This window comes from Perna viridis, chromosome 11 (assembly GCF_037379345.1).
Source record: "Perna viridis isolate PV_CMFRI_1.1 ecotype Kerala chromosome 11, ASM3737934v1, whole genome shotgun sequence".
NCBI classification, from domain to species: Eukaryota; Metazoa; Mollusca; class Bivalvia; order Mytilida; family Mytilidae; genus Perna; species Perna viridis.
The window spans coordinates 6,798,609-6,821,537 of NC_142455.1; the positions used below are offsets into that span (position 1 = coordinate 6,798,609).

General features: G+C 33.4%; 1 protein-coding gene and 1 pseudogene across 1 annotated transcript; one reads left to right on the forward strand and one right to left on the reverse strand.

Moving 5' to 3' along the window:
- Positions 1–22,929, reverse strand: LOC148602766 (protein Star-like). The gene is made up of 4 exons (XM_088553003.1): positions 22,744–22,929; positions 20,956–21,583; positions 2,463–2,657; positions 1–682 (listed from the first exon to the last, which is right to left on the reverse strand). Exons 2-4 carry the CDS (start codon positions 21,379–21,381, stop codon positions 299–301), a joined length of 1,005 nt encoding a protein of 334 aa, XP_088409129.1. The 5' UTR covers positions 21,382–21,583; positions 22,744–22,929; the 3' UTR covers positions 1–298.
- Positions 14,005–15,640, forward strand: LOC148602767 (uncharacterized; annotated as a pseudogene).

Below are 22,929 nucleotides of genomic sequence, written 5' to 3' on the forward strand. Positions count from 1 at the left end.
GACGAGGTAAATACACAATGTTTACAACAGAATAAGACAAACTTATATACAAACAATGAAAATAAAGTGAGAAAATGAACAATACAGCATTAAAAAAAAATCGGTGAGCGTGAAGTTTGGATGTATGTCGTTCCAGTAAGTCCTGAGATCAAAGATAAATTATAAAAATCTGAAAATATTTTATCTTATCAACAAACAGCCATCCTGAAATTAATCTGTTTGAATGTTAGCACCCTTACTCTTATCTTTCAAAACTCGGCCCAAGCAAAAGGATTATATATTATTCATTTTCAGAAATTTAATGATTTAGTCCCTTTTTTCTGAATAATAAGTCATTAACTCCACCGTCATCTCGATGCACCTCCAGCAAGGTATCATAACCCTTGTCCTCCAAGAATTTTTTCAAATGTCCCTGACCCCCAGTTTGGTGTACATATTCTACCGCCAACATTTTAATTGTCAATTTATCAAAAGGTATGGTTTTTAAAACATTCAATTCGTCGCCCTCTACGTCTAAACTAAAAAAATCTATGGTTGTCCTATTCAGTGCCAACATAAGTGAATAGAAAGGGAAACACTCTATTTTAACTGTGTTTGTTTTGATATTCTGTTGTTTGATCCACTGCTTCACTGACTGGTCATGTACTGCTCGGCCTCTATTGAATGCTTTGTTGAATGTTAGCTGTTATAAAAGAGAAACAAAATGCTTTGTGAAGAAATTTTCTTTTGCATATTATTATCATGGATCGAAATCATAAATCGCATATCCAGAATTTTTCGTGAGGTTTTGATGTTTGCTATTTTCAAAGGGTTGGAAATCGCCAAAATAAAGGTTAAGGTCAAATACCTTACATATAGTTTTCATTCCTTTAAATCTGAAGACACGAAAGATGAAGGCTGGAAAAAAACAATTAAGTACCCCTATTTTAAGAGCAAGTGGTGAAATTTGTCAACCACGAATATTAACCGCTATATAGGCCGAGAGAAATCTAAGCAGATTTTTGAATATCATTTTTATTAAGTGTCAGTCTCTGTAAGAATCAGGCAGTGTGTGAAACATGGTATGCAAAAACCCACCATTTTGAAAGTTTTATTTGACTATTTGGACCATCAGAATCAAGGAATATCGTTTTAGTAAACTGAGTTATAATATCATTGAAATGCATTGAAATGAACATTTCAAGGGCAGACAACTCTATCAAAAACCTAATTTTTCGAACATTCTGTTGAAAATTTTTTGAGTAAAGCCAATGATGCAGAGATCTAATAATGGTCCTTTTAAATAGAGAACGCATCTATGAGTGATATTATATTGTTTCTGAATTTTACCATTTTGCCTGATTCTACAAAAACTTACATTTGAATATTAAAGTTAATTATGGCAGTGTTTTACTTTTGCACTAACTAAGAAAGAAGTTGAAAGTTAAATTAGTTTATCATAGATTTCAATAGGCAATGTAAGTAATATCAACCATAATTCGTAAGTGGGGTGCAAATACTATATGTTTTAAAATGAACAACGTGCTTTTTGATGAAAACTGACCATTTTATGGCTCTATTAACATGTCACGGAAGTGATTGCCGCTATTCCTTATGCCAGAGCTTGCCGTAAGAAAGCGGACTTTTTGTATGCTCTCGGCTTCTTACATTCAGGCTTCTGGAACAGGGTTATATTACTACAAGATTGAAGTCTTCCCTACTGAAGTGTTTTTTTTTTTTTTTTGGTAGTTATCATGAACACATTAATCTTTAAGATGTAATCATCTGCACCATGAAAAACAATTTGTTCAATGTGATATAGTTTTACTTTCCTCTTTTATCTTCACCGGCATTGCCATTTTATCAGCAACTCGGCAGGTGTTTCTAGAATAGCAGAGGACGCTTACCCTAAAAGTGCACCTGGTGAATGTTCCAAGGTCATGGAGGAGTCCAAATTGCTCATTTGCTTTTGTTTCTTTGCATGTGTTACTTCTTTGTCCTTGAATTATATTCGTTTGATTTCTGCCGGAATCTTAGTTGCCAAGATTACTGTTATTCACTGAAAATGCACCATTTTTAACCATTTTTATGGTCTTTTTGTTGAATCATTGAAATTCAACACTTGTTGTAAACATAAATCTTTTTTTTTATATATTTTTCCTCTTTTTTTTAATATTGCAAATGTGTGATTATACTTATATGACCTTTCCAGGTATCGATGAGTGTTGACCTTCAGAAAAAAAAACCATTAAGTCCGTATAACACTTCATACATTCATACATTCCTATTGTTTTCTTATATTGCTATAAGCAAATCTAAGAATCCTTAAACGTTCACAGCACTATAGTTCAACAGAAAGTTTACTTACGGAATAATTCTTAATTGTAGGTAAATAAGAGCATTGTATTCTTAATTTTTTTTGTTTCCTTTTTCTATCTGGAAAAAAAATATTTTTCTTGAAATTTAAAATGATTTCAACTTACCACGGCAGGAACTGGTTTTGGACTGAGACAAGCGTTAATAGTGAATGCTTTTCTATTCTTTGACTTGAGGGACTGGTAATTAGATGGATCAGCTTCTATCAGGAGCCCATTCCATTTCCGGACCTTTTCAAAGAACAGGGAATTAGATCCTTTTTCGCCATTCAGTGCGCCACACTCGACGTAAAATCCTCCTTCCTGAAAAGAAACATACGTGTACGTGTTGAAAATCATCGAGTACATATAAAATAAAAGTTATCCCCGGATTTGATATTGGCAATACAATACCTGTAACTATTATTCTGTTTATCGGTAACACAATTAGTGTCTATCCCATTTTGAATAATTTTAAAGTACATTTTTTATTTTTGGATTAATTTTGTCTCGCAAAAATCTTGTATTATGACTAAGCATTCTTGGTGCGCGGTGTCATTCATATTCTAATATGACATGCTTCAAAGCTCTTCAAACCACATCCATAGTAAAAAAGTGATAAACACTTGACCAACATTTCGTGCGTCTATTTAAAAATATAAAAAAACTAGTCCTATCAGAATCGAAATAAATCACGGAACCTGCATTTTATCATTGTTTTACTACGGGCTAAATGGAGTTTCTGTGATTTACCTCTTAATAACAAAACTGTAAAGAAGATCTCATATAACGTCATAATTACATTCATTGTTCTGACGGATATTTTAGAATATCTTGCGGTTTTTTTATATATTTATTGCATATAAATCCTTAAAATGCTTATCCTGTATAGTCATTTTTAATGCACTTGTGAACAGCCAATATTTCTGTCACCTTCAAACAATCCATATCCTGAAAAAGGTTAACTTCATTTCTATGCACTAAATGAAGTATATTCTGTGATTAAAAAACCTTTTTATTTTAGATCTGACAATTTTATGTTTAAAAACATGTATACCTCTTAAGTACCAGTCCACATAAAATTCAGACACTGCCAATTGTAAAGTGATTCATGGTCAAGAAAAACCCATCAAACAAACGATGCTTTTTTAGTCTACATATGCTATACTTTCACATAACAACAACCCTTTTCTGCATTAAGATTTGCACTTTTTAGAAAATCATATATTTATCTCCCACTAAAATCAATCAAATGAAGCCAAATCAAGAACGATAACTCTTGCATAGTGCAAATTTCATGTACAATCTATATAATTTCTATCTCAAAAGTGCAACAACCAAATGCAAAACTAAGACTGGTTCTACCTGATCACTTATTGTTTCTGAATAAGAAATAAAACTGATTTTCGGTCAATTTATTTACGATCAAGTATTTCCTACATAAAAGTGACGGAAACAAATTTTTATTTACACTTAAACATCATGTAAAGATCAGTAGCTACATAAATTGGATAATTTTAATTTCGAAGCATGATAAAATTGACATAGGATAATATGAAATGGCTTGTAAAACAAAATCAGAATTCGGGAAAATCGGACATTTACGGTTTTGGTTGTTACTCAAATTTTGTAATTTGTCATTTTAAAACATACTTTAAAGAAAGAAAACTGTAAGAAATAATCAGTGTAAGTTTCAAAATAATTATTTTCAGCTGCAAAAGCACTCTATAAGGAGGGTTTGACAAACAAGTACTTTTGTTACTTTTTGGATTTTAGTTGTTTCATTTCAATCTCTAACCGTGTTTTACAAGAAAGAAATATTGTACAATACTTAAAGATGTATTTGATGATTATATAAACTTTCTTTCAGTATCATTTCAATTCCGCTTTTTTTGTTTACATTACGCATTCTCTTTTCTCTTATAAAAATCTGTTATTACTTAGCCAAAGCTTATATATTGATGAATTATACGCACCCCCATTCTCTTGAAACAATTTCTATATTGAAATATGCGCATTATACACACACGCACCAAAATACGGCACTTCTATATTATGGAATGTACCGTTATATAAATGATATATAGCTGATGGAGTGCTGCAGTTTGTTACCCCGAAGCGTAGTCGAGGGTGACAATGTTTTTTTCCAATGGGAAAACAAACTCTATATCACCCTCTAAGCTATGTGTTATTTATTTTACTACACCGAATGTTCCATATTGTCATTTTTTTTCCAAATTAAACCATAACAACTAGGTTTGCATGTTTGTGTTTTAGTTTGTTTGTGGCGGTGACTTATTGTTTTTACTGTGTTTCTTCTTATTATTATCATTATTATAATTCTCCTGTCATAAAAATTGTTGAAAGTGTCCGCCTTTTTCTCAAAAGTGGCTTGTCCGGTTGAAGTGAAACTTTTCAAGAAGTTAAAACTACTCTGCGAAGGAGGCAGAATTGCAAAAAAAAAAAAAACATTTCCAGCTGCCGCCATTTTTTTTTTCAAAATGGCCACCGGACTGGACGTACCCATTTTTACACCAGCAATTTATCACATATCTCGAAAACTGCTGATCAGAATTTGACGCAACTTGGTGTATATATTAAACTCAATAGTCCAACCAAAATTCCGAAAAACAATAGCGTGCGTCTCGGCCGCCATTTTCAAAATGGCTGCGAACGCCATCGAAAATTAAAATTAGCCCGATTTCGTTAAAAAAAATTATAGCTTGGTTCTTTGAGCTGTTCCGATTAATAATATGCGGCTCAATTGGCAATTTGAACAACGTATCGACCGCCATTTTCAAAATGGCCGCCACCGCGATAAAAATTCAAAGTTGTTCGATTTCGATGAAATTTGATATCCAGGTTCTTTACGCTGCCTCGATTAATTATAAACAGTTCGATTGACGATATGTTTCTCAAAAGATTGATCAGGAAACGGGAGGCGACTTTTACATGTTTCGTGGAAACGTAAATTTTAATTAATATTGTTTTATTTTCTTCCAAGTTTTTTTTATACATAGTTATTTAGTCTGACTGTACATTTGTGTACCTGTAGATATTTACAAGGCAGAACTAACAACAACAACACCCATTCTGCCACACACACTCAAATCTAGAATTCAGAGTATGGAAATTTAACAAAAATGACCGAAATACATAAAGCTTTGTCCAGATTCGACCTCAATCCCTTTTTTTTATTTTACAATACATTAAGATATTCATAGTTATACCTGACATCGTTACGTCTGCTGAATTCAATTTATTGATCTATGCATACTGCCTAAGATTGAACTGGTGTACTTAATATTTACCGGGACCAGTTTAAATCTGCACGAGAGTGCAATAGACAGAAAACTATCCCCCTATGAGCCACGTGACAAAGCAGAATATTACTATCGTATTGAACCGATCAAAATTCAGCAAATTGACATGATGTATAATAAAGAGAATATCACATAGGTCATGGGAATAACAATATGATCGTTGATAAGATTATTGCATATAAATGACACCCATCAATCGTTTCAAATTAATCATGGCCATATTGAACCATACAATCACCAATATTATTAATTTATGTATTATATTTTTCAAGATTGAATATCTTTTCCTTTAGTAATTGGGTATCACAATCCTTAAGACTGCACGGTTTACCATTACCTACCGAAGCCAGATGTTGCGTGACATTATAAAGAAAATATAGACCATGGCAGCACTATTCACTCGAATCTTTTTTTACTTTTGAGTTCAATCTATTTTTGCCAACGCGTGTACATAATAGATTACCAGCCCGATGAATATTGCATATACTTTAGTCTATTGTTTTTTAAAATATCCCACAATGAGAGTATAATTGCTAAATTATAGTTGCCTATATTTGCAATTTTCCAGCCTTTCTTATCAACACCTATCTTTGTTAATTCTCAGTCTAAATACCGTTACATATACTGTGAAAGTACTTTTAATAATTCGTTGATACCAATTTTCGTTGATTAGGGAAGAAACACAAGTTCGTGGATTCTTGAATTCGTGATTTTGAGGTTTTCAGTATAACATCAGTGGAAATCTCCTTTTCGTTGGGGCCCAAATTTCGTGGTTCTGCCTATCCACGAAAACCACGAAAATTGATACCCCACGAACATTAGTACATTCATAGTACCCGTCGTTTACTAACCTAACTGATTTTTGCCTTTTTTCGGACCACTTAATATCAAATATACCTGCAATTTATTTACATTTTAAAATATATATATATACAAACGTCTCAGAATGTGACGACTCTATTCGCTACACTGTTCCATCGGATCAAATTGATACAGGGAAGATACATAAACGTATAGAAAGGTCTGAAAAATTCCCAATGATGTTGGAACTGTCAAATTTGCGATGCAAATGTTTGGTCGTTTCCTCCGCGGGACTCGAACTCGTACCGCTGTGACATCTATGGCAACACCGCCTGCACAAAGTCCAGCGCCCTAGACCACTCGGCCAGCTAGGCTATATAAAAAATATAGCTATCGATGGCCGGGTCATTCCTCCTCGTAGGATTAATCTAGGGCTGTAACTTAGTACACGATGTATGGTAGTACGGGACAGTTCATTTTAGATGTTATTATGTAGGAGAGAGGATCAAATTAATGATGCATGTCACAACAAATCAATATTACACAAACGTCTCAGAATGTGACGACTCTATTCGCTACACTGCTCTATCGGATCAAATTGATACAGGGAATATACTATTTATTTTTATTCAATACGGGGAATTATAAAGAATTACTCCTATTAAGAATTGGTCATCGCTTTACCTTCTGACCTCAGAACGAAAAACGGAATTAACGGGAAAGTTAATTTAAACAAACAAAAAACAAACAAAGTAATTTAGTTTTGAATTATTGGTCTCAGAAAAATAATGGCGGTACGCTTTGCCAACATTTTATCGATTCACCAGCTATGTAATTGGTGTTTATTGTTCTTTATCGCAGGTTCAGTTTTGTAGCATTATTTTTAGGGAACAAACGTTTTTTTTAGAAAATACAACAAAATAAAAAAAAAACAAAACAAAACAAAGCAGGTACTTAGAAATGTTTTTGACCGTCAAAGTCGATACTTCCTGTATCGTTAGCACAACAAACTATTCTTTTTAAAATAGGGACATCTTCCAGTGCAGTAATGGAGAGTGTTGTAGTAATACAACTAGTAATTAATATACTGTCCAACTTGAGATTTCCTGTGTTTCGTTATCACAATTAAACAACATCTAGTCCTTCTTATTCAGAGAGAAATCCGTGGAATTTGAAAAAATAAAACAGAAAATACGTCGTACGTAAACGATTTACCGGGTGAAATGTATGGACATAACAATAACAATTAACTTAAGACATATTCCATGACTAAAACGTAAATAAAATTGTACTATATATGTACAAAATAAAGTGAAAGAGTAGTCAGGGGAACTAAAGTTATTGGGGTAATCAAAAGAATGTAATCCAGGGACAAAGACCAGTCATGAAAGACAATTGAAAGTCAAAACAATAGGCAATAGAGATGTCTTCTTAGAATAGAACAATAATACTAATTTCTAGAAGTCTTAGACAAGAAGACATTGATTCTCTGTCAGAGTGGGTGTCAAATACTGTGAGGTCTTTAATTTTGAAACGTATAAAAGTTTTAAGTACGTCAATTTGAGTGTCAAGGTTTCGTCAGTTTTCAAAGACCCCGATGTAGCAAACACATTGTCTACTATACATGACAAACATGTTAAGTACTAACAAACAAAGCCCAAAACAACATTGTTTTATCTGTAAAACGTATTACATCTAATATTTATTATCAGAGGTAGACGTAGAAAATAAATGCAGTAATAAGATATATGCTGCCACTACACTTTCCAAAGAAGAGATAGTAGAAAATCATCAATCTGTGCTATCCTCTTTTGGTCTCTCTACCAAAGGCAATGATTGTGATCTACCGTCTATGTACTGGATTCCTAAACTCCACAAAAATCCATACAAACAACCCTACATAGCTGGATCTGCAAAGTGTACCACCATACCTTTTTCAAAAATTTCAACTTCTATAATAACAGCTGTCAAATAGGGTCTCCAGTCCTACCATGACACTTGTTACTCCCGTAGTGGTATTAATTCAATGTGGATCCAAAACAAATCGAAAAATCTCATTGAAACCTTCAATTCAAGATTATCATCAGAATAAAATAGCATTAAAACTAGGTACAAATATGTAGTTCTTGTAAGAGTTTCCTCATACTACGTAAAATGTGATTCCAAATCATCATGCAAATATACCGAAGATGTTTTCAAAATGCTGGAATTTTTTATTGGCAACATATTTGTGCTGTATAATGGACACTATGGTGACGTTTTATGGTTGTCATCATTAACTCGTGGATCATTAGATGTATCCATCTGCACACGGAAAACTGATTTGCTCAACGTGTCATAGTTTTCCTTTTCTCTTTCGTTTACCCTGGACTTGACTTTTTATGAGCAACTCGGCGGGTGTTTCTGGAAAAGCAGAATACGCTTAACCTACCGGTGCACCTGGTCCATGGTCCCAGATTTTAGTGAAGTCATTGCTCATTTAGTGGAGTAGTTGCTCATTTACTTTTGTTATTTTGTATGTATTATTTTGATTATTTTAAGTTCTTTGTTGTGTTTGTCGGTTTTCCATGTCTGGTTGCTGTCCCAGGATTACATTCTATTGATTTCCGATAGAATCTTGGTTCCTTTGATAACAATTTCTAAGGAAGAATCTATCAATGTTGTATTCATACGAGAAACTCACATTTATCACAAATACTATCAATCCAATTACTATGCCTGCAAAATTATTAAAAAAGTCCAAAAGCTCATCAAATATTTTAAACATATCTGTACTTAAAAAATGTTTTTCTTTCCTACTCAACAGGAATACCGATTTCATAGTTCATAAATCAACAAGTGGTGCTTTATTATTGTTCAATATCATCTTCTTGAATCAGATTGGCACACTTTTGATAGACACTAAGGAAGCTAAATATACCTTTAGACCTGCTGCTTGGCACATGTCTTAAGTGGCACGAATAAACGATAATCAAGGGTAAAAATTTGGAATTGACAAAATTTATTAACCAGCAACACTTTTAAACTGTTTTAGATAAACCATGTTTTAAAAAGTAAAGTATGGAAGAGTAATCAAGGTAAACAAGGTTATAGCGGTAATCAAAAGAATGTAATCCAGGGACAAAGACCAGTCATGGAAAACAGACATACACAACAAATCCGCCAAATAACTTCCGCAAAATTTTTACTCTAAGCTTCAGTAGTCAGTGCACCCAATTACATCAGGCGAAGTTCAAAACAATCTCCGAAACAGGGGTTGGTAGCTCCTTCGTCCCTTATAAAAACTTATAAATCAACTCATCAAGGTTCAAGCAGTTCGGGGAAGTGAAAATTATGTAAATCATAGTCCTATTATTCTTCCCTGTATCCTTTCTCTCTTAATTATAAAATAGGAGGAGTTAATATTTCAGTTTGTATATAAATGTCAATCGTTAAATTTTTTTATCATGATGTAACAATAATTCTGATTGCCTTGGTTCAACTCAATTATAAACGAAACATGTCCGATCAGGCATACATGACGGTTATGACTAAAATCGTATGAGCACGTCTACTTTCATACACAGATTTGTACTGTAATTCATATGTTAACAAGATTCTAATTCCATTTTTTTACCCTACCGATGCACCTGGTCCATGCTCCCAGTTTTTAGTGGAGTTCGAGTTGCTCATTTGCTTGTGTTATTTTGTATGTAGGATTTTAGTTACTTCATGTTCTTTGTTGTGTATGTCTGTTTTCCCTGTCTAGTCTTTGTCCCTGGATTACATTCTTTTAATTATCGCTATATTCTTGGTTCCCTTGATTACTCTTTTAAATAGCATTATTTCATATTACATGATTACAGGCCGCAATTAATTATTAAGCAACTGGTAAATCATTATTTTTTCACCGTTAATGAACGGGACGCCGGAGTGAGAGTATGTGAATGCATGCAGTATTTACAATTTATAAGATTATAATATGACTTCTACTCCATACTAAATTTTAGTCTTTTATGTACAGTACACGATACATGTATGCTCTTTTAAATGGGTAAGATGAAATGTCTTCCCTGTAAAGTATACATTATTTCCACGACTATTAGACATTTATATAAATGGAGGAAATACAGTCTTCATCGGGGAAGAACATATTCCTCTAAAAATATCGATATCGATCCTTCTCAATGTAATACACGTAGAACGTACATTGGAAGACTAAATCAAGCAGTAATTAACAAAAAAAAAACCATATTAGTCACAAATTTTAATGACCGAATGAAATCACAGATTCGCACAATAGACGAGTGTTTTTCATCTAACCTGGGCGTTAGTATCTTTATTTCATTTTCGATTAATCCGTATTTAAGATTTGCAATTTAAGGCCCGGGCAGTCTACGGTCGGTCGAATCCGTAGTTTTTTGAGTCCAGATGCGCAGATAAAGATCAAAGGAGAACCCGATTTCGTAATCATGACACCTGAGGCGGTAACCTTGATTTGTTACCTGCACGACCTACACCTAGATAGAAAAACTTACCGTTCGTTCAATATGATACCCTGCTGTGTATTAAATGAATAGCTCATTACAAACATGAGTTTTTAATTTATTTTTTTGTCGTTTCATCTATACATATGGACGCTATCGTATAAGAAAAAAATGTGGCTCTTATATAATTCCCGGGTTTTCAGGACTACGCTTAAGACCTCATCGCAGTTGGTTATTCTTATAAGGTATACCCGAGTGTTACTAGTACGCATATACAACACTGATAAAAATCTATTTTCTGTCCAGTAGGTTTAATGGCGATATAATCTATTAAGTAGATATTTGTTTAAATCTTCGATTTCTCTGTTAAGAGACTAGATATTCCAATTTAAAGTTGCACACGTTGTCGTGCTATGAGAAACTACCTCCACTCGCACAATAGCGAAAATTGCTAACAACATATGTCCCACGAATATTATGCCGCATATTATGATTTTAAATTAACCCATCAAGTGGGACCTGAGGTTCTTGTGACAAAAAAGTTTGTATCATTCCGTAAGTTAAAATGGGAATCCAATTCAACCGGATGTTAAAACTAAACGCTAATTAAGATCGCTTTTAACGTATGCCTTATGTATATATTGCTGCATACAAAACTATAAATTAATCTGTCGAGTGGAGGGCTAGATGTTTGTCATGAAATTCATACAGACGGATGAACCAACCGACAAGGTGATTCCAAATTCCAAATATTATAGATTATTTTGGTAATGAGGTATATATGAAATAAGTTTCATGTAATGCGATGTCAAATACTCGATTTTGAAATACTATTTAGCTATAAATCGTCACATATTTCTCCCAATTAGAAATTTAGATAAAATAAAGGTAAAAAGAAGACATTTGATGTACAGACAATCAGGCTACTTATCGTGACGCGTAAATCTTAATGTAATACTACAACAAAGTAACATACCACCAAAGGAAGACTTCGATTCCAGGAAGCAAAAAGTCTTACATGTTGCGTGTTAGAATTGGTAAATACGCTCATTTCAAAGGCGACACTCATGAAAATAGCTGTGATTTAAGTTACAACTTAAGAAAAATATTGTGTTTTTCAATTAAAAAAAAAATGAATGTGCAACTTAATATCAAGTATTAAAGTTTGTATAAATATACGATCTTATTTTTTTTAATTAAGCACTTCCTTTTACTTTATGGCAAAACGAGACAGACGAGTGAAATTACATGCTTTAAACAACACTAAAATTAATTTATGTAAATGTGTCTGGATGGGTCCCTGGGTTGAAATCAGTACCAGTATTTTTATTTAACAAAAACTTATATGATACGGTGGCTGAATTACCGGGGAGATAGGGGTGGGTGGTGGGCGGGTGGGCTATGGACTTCCACCCTGCGTATCTTAAAAATAGTAATTATCACCATTAGATTAAATTACAAGTGTCATATAGCTTAATTCGTCTTATCTCGTACAACTATGAGCGACACCAATTAATACCCAGTGTGTGTGTATATCTTGTGAAATATATGTCACCCCACCCCCATAAAATGTTTACGACTACTGCAGAACGTTTTCCGATACGAGTACATGTACCTTATCAACAGTTAAATGTCAGGTAAAGGATTATCAATACAAATGTAGGTGAATAAATGATTGCAAACTAACTGAATTATAATGCTACTCATAAGTAATATAACATTATCTTCAATGATACAATGTTACACAGTATAAGAACATGACAATTGCCTAGAACATTATGTAAGTTGGAAAATGAAGCCTTTTGATTTCAGTAATTTGTTGAAAATTTGCCTTGCGAGACCCAAGACTTGTGGTTCTACTTGATATTTTGAGTTTTAAAAAAAGGTCGACGACAGGCACTTTTATGAAACTTTGGTGAATTATTCATATCTATTAAAATAAGCTCCCTTTCGATTTTTATCAATTTTTTCGTTTCCGTGTTATGATATTTAGTAATACTTAAAAAAAGGGGTTTTTCAATTTTTTGGACAATAACTTAAAAACACTTTCACTAACTTTTATGAAACTTTGATGAATTGTTCTATTGACGTAAGCTCCCTTTGGATTTTTATAAATTTCAGATTTTTCGTTCCCGTGTAAAGATTTTTTGTACTTAAAAAACACAGAAATGGCCAAGGAAATATATTCCTTGAAAAAATTGTTGAGAACGGACCATTTGTTATGATGATCGACTAATAAATATAAAAGGTACTTGGTAACCTTGTCAGAAAAGTGTGTTTTAAACAAGATAGAAATTTATGGGTGAAAATCAAGACAGCAACTTTGGTTAAACTAGAGGTAGCCTTGATAGTGCCAACTTTTTTTAGCAATTTTTATTTACTTTTTTTTGGGAGGAGGGTATTTGACAGAGCTCACAGTATTTCTAGTTGATCATATAAATTCACTAAAAGCATAAGGACAAGTTAAAAGGGCAACGGGCGTATCATGCGGTTAAAGCGCAGCTCTTCATCAACATATTTAACCCCCCCCCAAAAAAAAAAAAAAAATAAATAAATAAATAATTTGCATTGCTCCGCCTTGCATTAAGGCCAACTAACCTGTATTATTCACCCCTTGTTATTCTTGTAAATATAAACAAGTTCTTAAAAAAAAATCTGACATTTGGTCAGCTTCTCCAGCGGACCAAAGTCTGGATCCATCGGTGTCTTCCACCTATTCCCACTTTTTAAAAAAAACATTATTCCTCCTATTCCCACATACAAGTTTCTTTGATGTTTTGATTTGTTTTTATAGTAATTAAGCCCTACATAAATGACACCTTCTGTTTACCTGTGTTTACCTTTATTTTGCAATTTTTGTGCATATTTTATATTTTTACATAAGTATGAAAGAAACTGAGATTTAAACAAATGGAACATAAATTTAAGATTTTATTATAATATGTGATATGATATTTAACAAAATATAAATATTATCAGAAACTGAAAAAAAAACTAGACCAGAATCTAGACATTTTGATGTAATTAAATTACAGCTTTCTAATTGATTAAATAATTATGACCTGGCAAAGGTGAGAAATATTAAATGTTTCATTGCAAGCTGATGTACTGATTTGACAGATATGTACTCAGCTGAGAACCCCAAGCTTCATGAACTCCAAGCCAATGTTTGGCTATATATTGTTGTCCATTCCCAGTTTTTGTCATTAAATAGTTACAATGGCTAATGCAACACTACAAGTGAAGTTCGTTACAAACAGACTTGGCAACCAAAACCTAGTACACAATGGCTTTAAGTTTCAAGCAAAAAACAGAAGGGGTGAAAGGACTTACTGGAAATGTTCTACTGCAAATTGTCCTGCTACAATTAATACATCAAACAATATACCAACCAAAGTATCAGCAAATCACAGCCATGAGTCTGATAACGTGCAGTTGAAGGTAGATGTAGTCCTGCAGATCATGAAAAAACGTTGCATACATGAGCTCACTCCAGTTCCCACTATCTATGAAGAAGAATTAGTAAAACTCAGAACTGATGACTGGAATGACGACACACAAGAACTAGTGGAAAATATTCCTACTTTCCCATCTTGTAAATCAGCCATGTACAACAAACGCAAGAAAACTTTACCAGTTTTACCAAAGACCGCTGATGACATCAACATAGATGGTATTTGGACACAGACCACAAAAGGAGACCCTTTCCTTTTAGTGGATGACAACACAGTTGGACGCATGTTGATATTTAGTACACACAAGAATCTAACACACTTAGCAGCTGCAGAAACTATATATGGTGACGGCACATTTTATACATGCCCTACCCAATTCTACCAACTGTACACATTCCACGCAATGGTTGACAACGCAATGTATCCGCTAGTGTACAGCTTACTACCAGCCAAGAGCGAACTTGTATATACCAGATTTCTTACTCTACTCAAAGATTTATGTCAACAACATCAACTGCAACTTCAACCTACTACTATCTTTCTGGACTATGAGGTCGCCATACGCAACGCAGCATACTCCATCTGGCATCACCGCAAAGGGCTGTTTTTTTCACTATACTCAGAGCATATGGCGAAAAGCTCAGGAAACAGGTCTACAAGTGCCTTACAAAGAAGACAACAACATCCACCAATTAGTACGTCGTGCAGCTGTGTTACCACTCATACCCACTGCTGAGGTCGAAGACGTATGGTTTAATGCCCTTACTGATATAGATGATGTTGAAACAAACGCCAACTACGTTCCCTTCACTGACTATGTAACAACTTACTGGGTAGAGCAGAACAGACACTTATGGAACCACTACACAACAGAAGGTCCAAGGACAACGAATCACTTAGAAGGATGGCACAGTAAACTTAAGAAACATGTTCAACATCCACACCCAAACATATTCTGACTCATAAAACAACTGAAACATGAGGAAGCCATCCATGACTTGACTATGATTCAATACGCAGCTGGTGGTAAAAGAGCAGGAGTACAAAAGAGAAAGTATGTAGACATCAACAACAGGTTAGCAGCACTCAAAACCAGACATCGTAACCAGGAAGTCACAACTGTCCAGTTTGGTGATGCAGCTTCATACCTTCTGCACCTTGACTAAATTGATGAACTGTTAAATTGTTATGTGAAAACAAAATTATTGTGTATGTTTAATATATATGATCTAGTGCTTAATATCGTAGAGACTGGTTGAATGAATGTGTTTAAACTGATATTGTTACTTTCTTATGTGTCATGACTTATGTATATCAAAAACTACTGATTCATTAATATACATTATGTATTCATATATATAACTGTTTATTTATATTTCCTTAAATTAAAAAGTATAATATTCAAAATTTACTTGTTTCTTTTTTATCATATTTATGCAACAAAATGGAAATTCACTGACAAAATATATCATTTACCTGTCATTAATTACAAAATCAATTAACACCTAATCAAACATTGTTTATACAGTATAATCCTTTATCTACACTATTTTCCACCTATTCCCACATGAAAATTTACCTTTTTATTACCTATTTTATAAAAAGTGGGAATAGGTGGAATGAACCGATCCATCACTGTGGTATTATACAAATATATCGGCATAAAGTTTGATATACATCTACTTGTATTATATTTCCACATGTCGACGTGTTTAATGAGGCAGAAAATAAAGAAATAGTACGATATAAAATAGATTAACGATACAGAACATTATGAATATTTCTAGTTGGGATTCGATATTTCATGCATAGGGCAGATACCAAACTATATTCACGTGAGAATGGGTGGTTCCGATCAAAACCTTTTGAATAAAAAAGGGGGATTCAGACTATATTTTTGCTTAATTCTGCTCTATTTTTTTCTAATATGTCAAAGTTGTTTCAACAGAAACTGCCCTTTGGTATCCGCTGTCTTTACGTGCATTTCTGAATGGCGGAATTTATGAAAATGGAACATTTCTTCGTATCACACTCACGTGAATGTAAAGTAAGACTGTTATTCGTAGCACGAAAAGGTTTTCTCCCTAAACGAAAAAAAACCAAACAAACAAAACAAACAAACGAGCAAAACATATACATGCATTAAAAATAATACTTGTGATGATAGAACTGTGTTCTACAGGATTCATTGTGTACGAGACGATACGTAACATTGAAGCTATATGTGTATTTCTAACAAATAAATGTAATTTGTTGAGAGGTACATGTAGATCAAAGATTGTACATATCTTAAGTTATATAATCTGGTTCATTATTTGACCTAGCTTGCACTGAGTTTGATTTGAAACTGTAGAAACCAGAAAAGACTAACGCCATCAGTAGTACATGGTTTATCGATCAGAGGTGTTCAATGTAAACTGACATTGGTTTTGGTTTGTTGTATTTTTTAAATATACATATATTGCCATTTTAAAAAGATATTCGAATTACGGTACATTTGATGTCCTTACTGCCAGCATATAGGTTACAGACCACCAATTCAACCCATGAGCATTTGGAACGTACGCAAAAATAGTCCACGCAGAAATTACCCCTGTTCCTCATAGTGCTGTGAAAAAAGGTCTCATCTTATTTAAAAAATTTAAACATTTTCTGAAAGGAAAAACATTTCTGTACATTTTATAGGTGCATTTTGCTTCTTGTGATGTGAAGCCTAATCTCCATAATGGTTTCTAAATATACCCCTATCTTGAGAAAACACTGGGATTTCCCATGCTATTTATAGACCCTTCACTTCCGGTGACCAGTACTGCACTGCAAGTCTGCTAACCCCACATGTCATTCTGAGCTGACATATGTAGAATCATGCTGATATATAGTCCTCTGCAGGTTAAAGTTAAGGTAAAGTCCAGAGAAGCCATTGAATATTGTGAAATTAGCATAGAAGCCTATGTGAAGTGGAATTAGTGGTTTCTAGCCTTAGTTATACAGTGAGTTGTATTAAGTATTAGTGTCATCCCACGGGGATCACTGGTATGATAAAGCAATATTAAATTAATGCTACTATAACGAAGTTTACTTTTAACGTGTGTATAAAGGTGGATCTAAAATACGGAAGGTGGAGGGGAGCGGTCAGGGATTTAAAGAGAATTTCAATATTATTTTCTAGGGTGGGATTTGACGGACTTCCTGCACATGAATCTGACTATGGTCTACATGCATGTGCAGGTATTTTGCGAGAGGTTCCCAGAATTTTACTGTTTAGCTATACTGTACCACCTTAAGGCGATATGCCACACCGGCGTGGATACAGTTTTATATTGTTCTAAAATAAGGTTATATTATGATATCGGAAGAGAGTTTAAGGGACAGTTGAATGATTAATTGTAATGATATTAAGGAAAATCTTAATTTAGAAAGAAGATACAAGATGTATTGTTAAGTAAGCAACCAAACATAGAACAGGAAATAAAAACCAGTTTAAAAAGTTCACGAATGAATGCAATATGAATTCAGAGAAGCTTGAAACGTCAGAGCCCCTGTAGTAAACAAATGAGACGCCATGCTTGCATTTACCGAGATATTACACTTAAATCATCATTCTGAAGTCATACACGTTACCAGTAAAACATATCTCCAAGTTTGGGTAAGTTGTACCTCAAATTCTCTTCGTTTTGGTTGTAACGATGTGCGAAACATGCTTGGCCAGGGTTTATTCATCACTGACCTACTAACATACATCGAGCAACTGTCAATGACATGCGTTTCAAAAATCTTCATCTGCCGCAATGAGTATGAAATGATAAATATATTACAACCCGATCGCAAATTTTTAAATTGATACTAGTAAATGTATGTTTATATAATATCCTTTAAATAGTTTTAATTAACTTGTAAAGTACTTCTTTTAAACAGACTATCTATTTAACGATGCAAATATTGTTTTCCTTTCAATAATATTCAGTGACATATGGAATTGATTATTTAGTTCATTTAAGCCCGCATGGCCGTACGTTGACTGACCAGTAATTTAGTTGCATGACAGATATACTAATTTGAATTTTACTCTCTTTACAGAGATATTTCCCAACTCCAAGCTTCAAACCCGTACTAGACAGCAGGACAACCTTATATAATGGTTGATATTTCTATCATTTTGGTGACAGTATGGAATCTCAAGTTAGAATATTACCAAACTTCAACAGTTTTCAGGTGAGATTGACAAGAAGTTTGACTTATTATTTGTGAATAAATATTCCATGGAACTTAGATGCAGGATTCAATTTTGATTTCAAGATCTGTATGTTAAGTCAACAGAAGGAAGCAGTTACCTGCCATAATTCATGTGTACAATTTATACATGTACATTGAAATTTGATGTATAAGTGAAATACAAGTAGTCATATGTGTTCAATGGAAAATGCATTTGAAAAAAAGTTTTGTGTCAAATTGTGTTTTAACTGCATTCCAATGACTGGATGGAGGTGTTAATGGAATCATGTCTCATAAGAACAGGTACAGTGATCAATGTGATTTACATAACTTTCTATAATTGTGCTACATATAACACTTCATATTGTTGTGTATACATTATTATTTTGAAAATAAAATGTTAGAAAGAGCATAATTCATATCATAAATATTCTGCAGGGAATTTTGTTTACAGTACATGTTCAAAATGTGTTCAGTCATAAAATCAGATCATACCTTTCCTTTTGCAATCTTAATCTGAAGAAAAGTTGAAAACTCGGAAAATTTGAAGAAGCGTGATCCTGTAAATCATACATGTGTTAACTATGAACATTAAAACAGACCTTGGAGTATGACCATAGACATATTATATAAGAGAAAATCATTGAATGTACATGTATAAACACTTAGCCCTGTGATGAAGTGTATTTATGTCTCTGTGTGTGTGTGTGTTGGGGGGGGGGGGAGTGGGACGGCGGGCTTATGTCAAAATCACAATCAAATTGCATTTCAATTAGTATAACTATTTCGTTTTTGTATGAAGCAGAAGCACCACAATGATGTCTCTTCTTACCTTACAAATTGTTCATCAACTTCAAATATCTATGATGATACCTCTTGTTCCTTATAAAACATATACTTAAGAGAGTTTAAATTGTACATGTACACTCGTGCAACGTCTTAAACATATCACATTTACACCAAATTCCCAGCCGCTACATACTTTAATTATCTTTAAAAAAAATCCTTCTGTATTAATATTCACTTAAGTAGATTTCGGAGAATGTCAAGTCATAACAAATTTTGAATAAAAGGAAATATTGCCAAGAAATTGTTGGATATGGAATATTTTCTAAGATAACATACACAAGGGGGGGAGGTAACCATGTTTTGTTCAGCAGAAAAAGGAGACATCTTAAACACAGGTAATCGACTTTTCTGCAAATTATATTATAAATAACTACAATATTCAAAATATAAGAAACTCAAAGCGTAGTCTGCTATCGCAACTAAATCGGATATTCACACGTATCCGTCACATGTCAACGTGTCTGAGGTCGCCGTTGCGCTTATTTCAATGTCGCCGCTATCTGAAAAATTATATGGTTTAGAAAATGCAAAAGTGCAGTGGCATGCGCTATGTCGATTTACTTGATTTATACTTCAATTTAAAGGGCATATTGAATTCGTTGAAATACAAGAAAACGCAAAACTATCTCATCACAAGTAAGGTACGAGCCATTTTTTAACATCCATGTAGATTTTTCACATGTCCCGCACACTTTTTGAAAAAATATACATATTCATTGACCTACTATTAAAATTTGGATGTACAATTTTGTCATCCTCTCACTGCACTTTTGACATTTATGTGGTCCGACCAAGGCTTGATTAACCGATCACGTGACTCATTTTTATTGCACAATTTGACATTTTGGTGATCTTTTTATGTTTTGGAAGTTTTATTTAATGAACTTGTATACTAAAAATATGAACATCGACGAAATTTCACGTATTACGATGAGTTTAAAAGTAGTTCGTTTTCGACGAAGAAAATTTGACAATTTATGAAATTTCTCCTTAACACACCCGCGTAAGACTGACTGTGGTACGGACAGTCGATTTTTGTACAGGAGTGTTAATGGTTTAGTATTCTTTTGGTCACAAAAACAATCAATATGCGGTTTAGCTTTGTAATCAGGTGTATAAACATAGTATCATGGCAACTTCATTCTCGTATACGTGGTAAATGCAACTGAGAACAACACCAGTCCAGGAAATGATGATTAAATACAAATCGAATCTTAGATTTTTTCTAAGATAGGGTTTATCAAAACATGGCACCTGAATGTTCACGAGAATGATAAAATCAGCTTAAAAATAAGACAATTCGACCCAAAGACAAATTTGACCATTTTGGAAGTTGATAATAACATGGCTTATGGAAGGATTTGTGTATTTGAATTCATATCTTTAATCATAACAAATTTTACCATTTTGGAAGTTAAAAATAACAGGGCTGACAAACTTTATGAACGGATTTAGGTGTTTTGTCGAGATCTTTTAAGGTTTCACCTTTCTTATTTTATGTTTACATTTTACTTACAATATAATTCAACCGGCTGTCTATGAAAGGTGTTTGCCCATTCGAGTATTCCAATCTATTGGGATTGTCTAGATGATACGGTTGATCAGATGGCTGCTGGATGTAAAAATTTCGTATAAGATCAATTAGAACCGGGTCATCAGCCTTCACTCCTCCGTAAATCAAGGTCTTCATTTTAGCTTTATAGTCAAAACTTTCAGGCTTGTTTTTAAGTATTTTCTGCGGGAGAAATTTTTTTTCAGTAACCACAGTTTGACGAATTTCTTTGAACGATCCTTTTAAAACTGAACTGCATATCTCATTCACATTCTTGTTAGTTACTGTATCAATCTGCAACCTTCTTGTGTAAGCAAACATAACAAACACCAAAGCAAACAGAAGGAAACCACCTCCAAAAAACGATTGTGTGGAGATCCGAATCATCATTGCACAATGTGCAATGACAACAAGCAGTCCTCATATATCCCCGTTGATTAATTTGCAAAAGAAAGTTGCTTTATTGGGTTCTTTTAACACGCGAATACACTTTTGTCAATGTATATCCGTCTTTATACAGTGGCACTGGTACTCTTAAACTAAGATATTTTTTATCTAATACAAGATTCCAACGTGTTCTGCTAACAATACACTGTAACATTGAATAAAACTCCGTATTTGTTTATAGAATAATTACGTATGTGACATGTATCGATTCTTTAAAACTGGTGAAATATTATATGCATTGCCTTAGTATATGTATGAAAGGTATTTTAAGGAGGTAGACCTAGGGAAAGGGATACAATTCTTAAAAATCATTGGAACGTTTGCATTTACCATTTTACATCAATCTCATGTAAGCATCAATGTAACTTGGACTGATTTCCTTCTGTTTCAAATGAAAGCTTGAAAGACATTAGTGAAATTTAATGTGATACAAACATATCGATGATTCCATAAGTTATGTCCCTTACCCTAGGTCTACCTCCTTAACTGGTCTCAGTTGGGGCTATAATATAGAACTACCCGGACTGAATATTTCAAAAAATACTTTTTGTACTATTCAAGTTTTCTTCAGAATTATGACAGGAAATGTTAAAAAGTTTCATGTTTGTTTTGAATCGACAATGGATATCTCAGAAAATGATTTTAAAGATCCATAAGAAAGTAAATAAATTTTGCACAAAATGAATGAGTTATTTCTCTTTTTCGATGAATTCTAATGCTTCCAATGTTAGACATTTCTCTTTAACCGCTGCAGTTAATCAAAAGCCAACATTGATGCATTTGCGATAAGAAATATATGATTTTTGTTTAAAAAACCAAATTTGTAATGTGCCACCCACTGTCCTATTTTTGCGTTGACGTCCTCTTAAATATTGCTCTAATGTCCTAACATTTCCTGATGGATTACGACTTTGATCTTTTAATTAACAACCCTCCAACTTTTCAATGAAAGAACAAAAACATCAAGTTGTTAAATACTTTGTTACTTAAGGAGGTAGACCTAGGGTAAGGGACATAACTCATGAAATCAGTGATATGTTTGTATTATATTCAATTTTACCAAGCTTCTCAAGCTTTCGTTCGAAGCAGAATACAATTAATCCAAGTTAAAACTTACATAAGATTGATGTAAAATGCTGAATCCAAACGTTCCAATGATTTTTAAAAGTTCTATCCCTTACCCTAGGTTCACCTCCTTAAACCAAACGGTACTCTAATTAAATATAGTGAAGTGATCTGAAAGCTACAACCTTTAAAAAAATTGAGATCTTAATTTGAACAAATGTGAATGTTATGAAAACATACTTCACTGAACTGTTCGACAGTATACACATCATAGTTCCCCACTTTCACCGCTGATCAGTCCTAAAATCCGTTGATATTAAAGTAACACAATAAAAAATGGATAGTTTCCCCTTATTTTGCTTTGTGTTAATAAAATAATTGTAAACAAAACAGTTTGAATTGATGTGTTAATCAACTTTCTTGTCT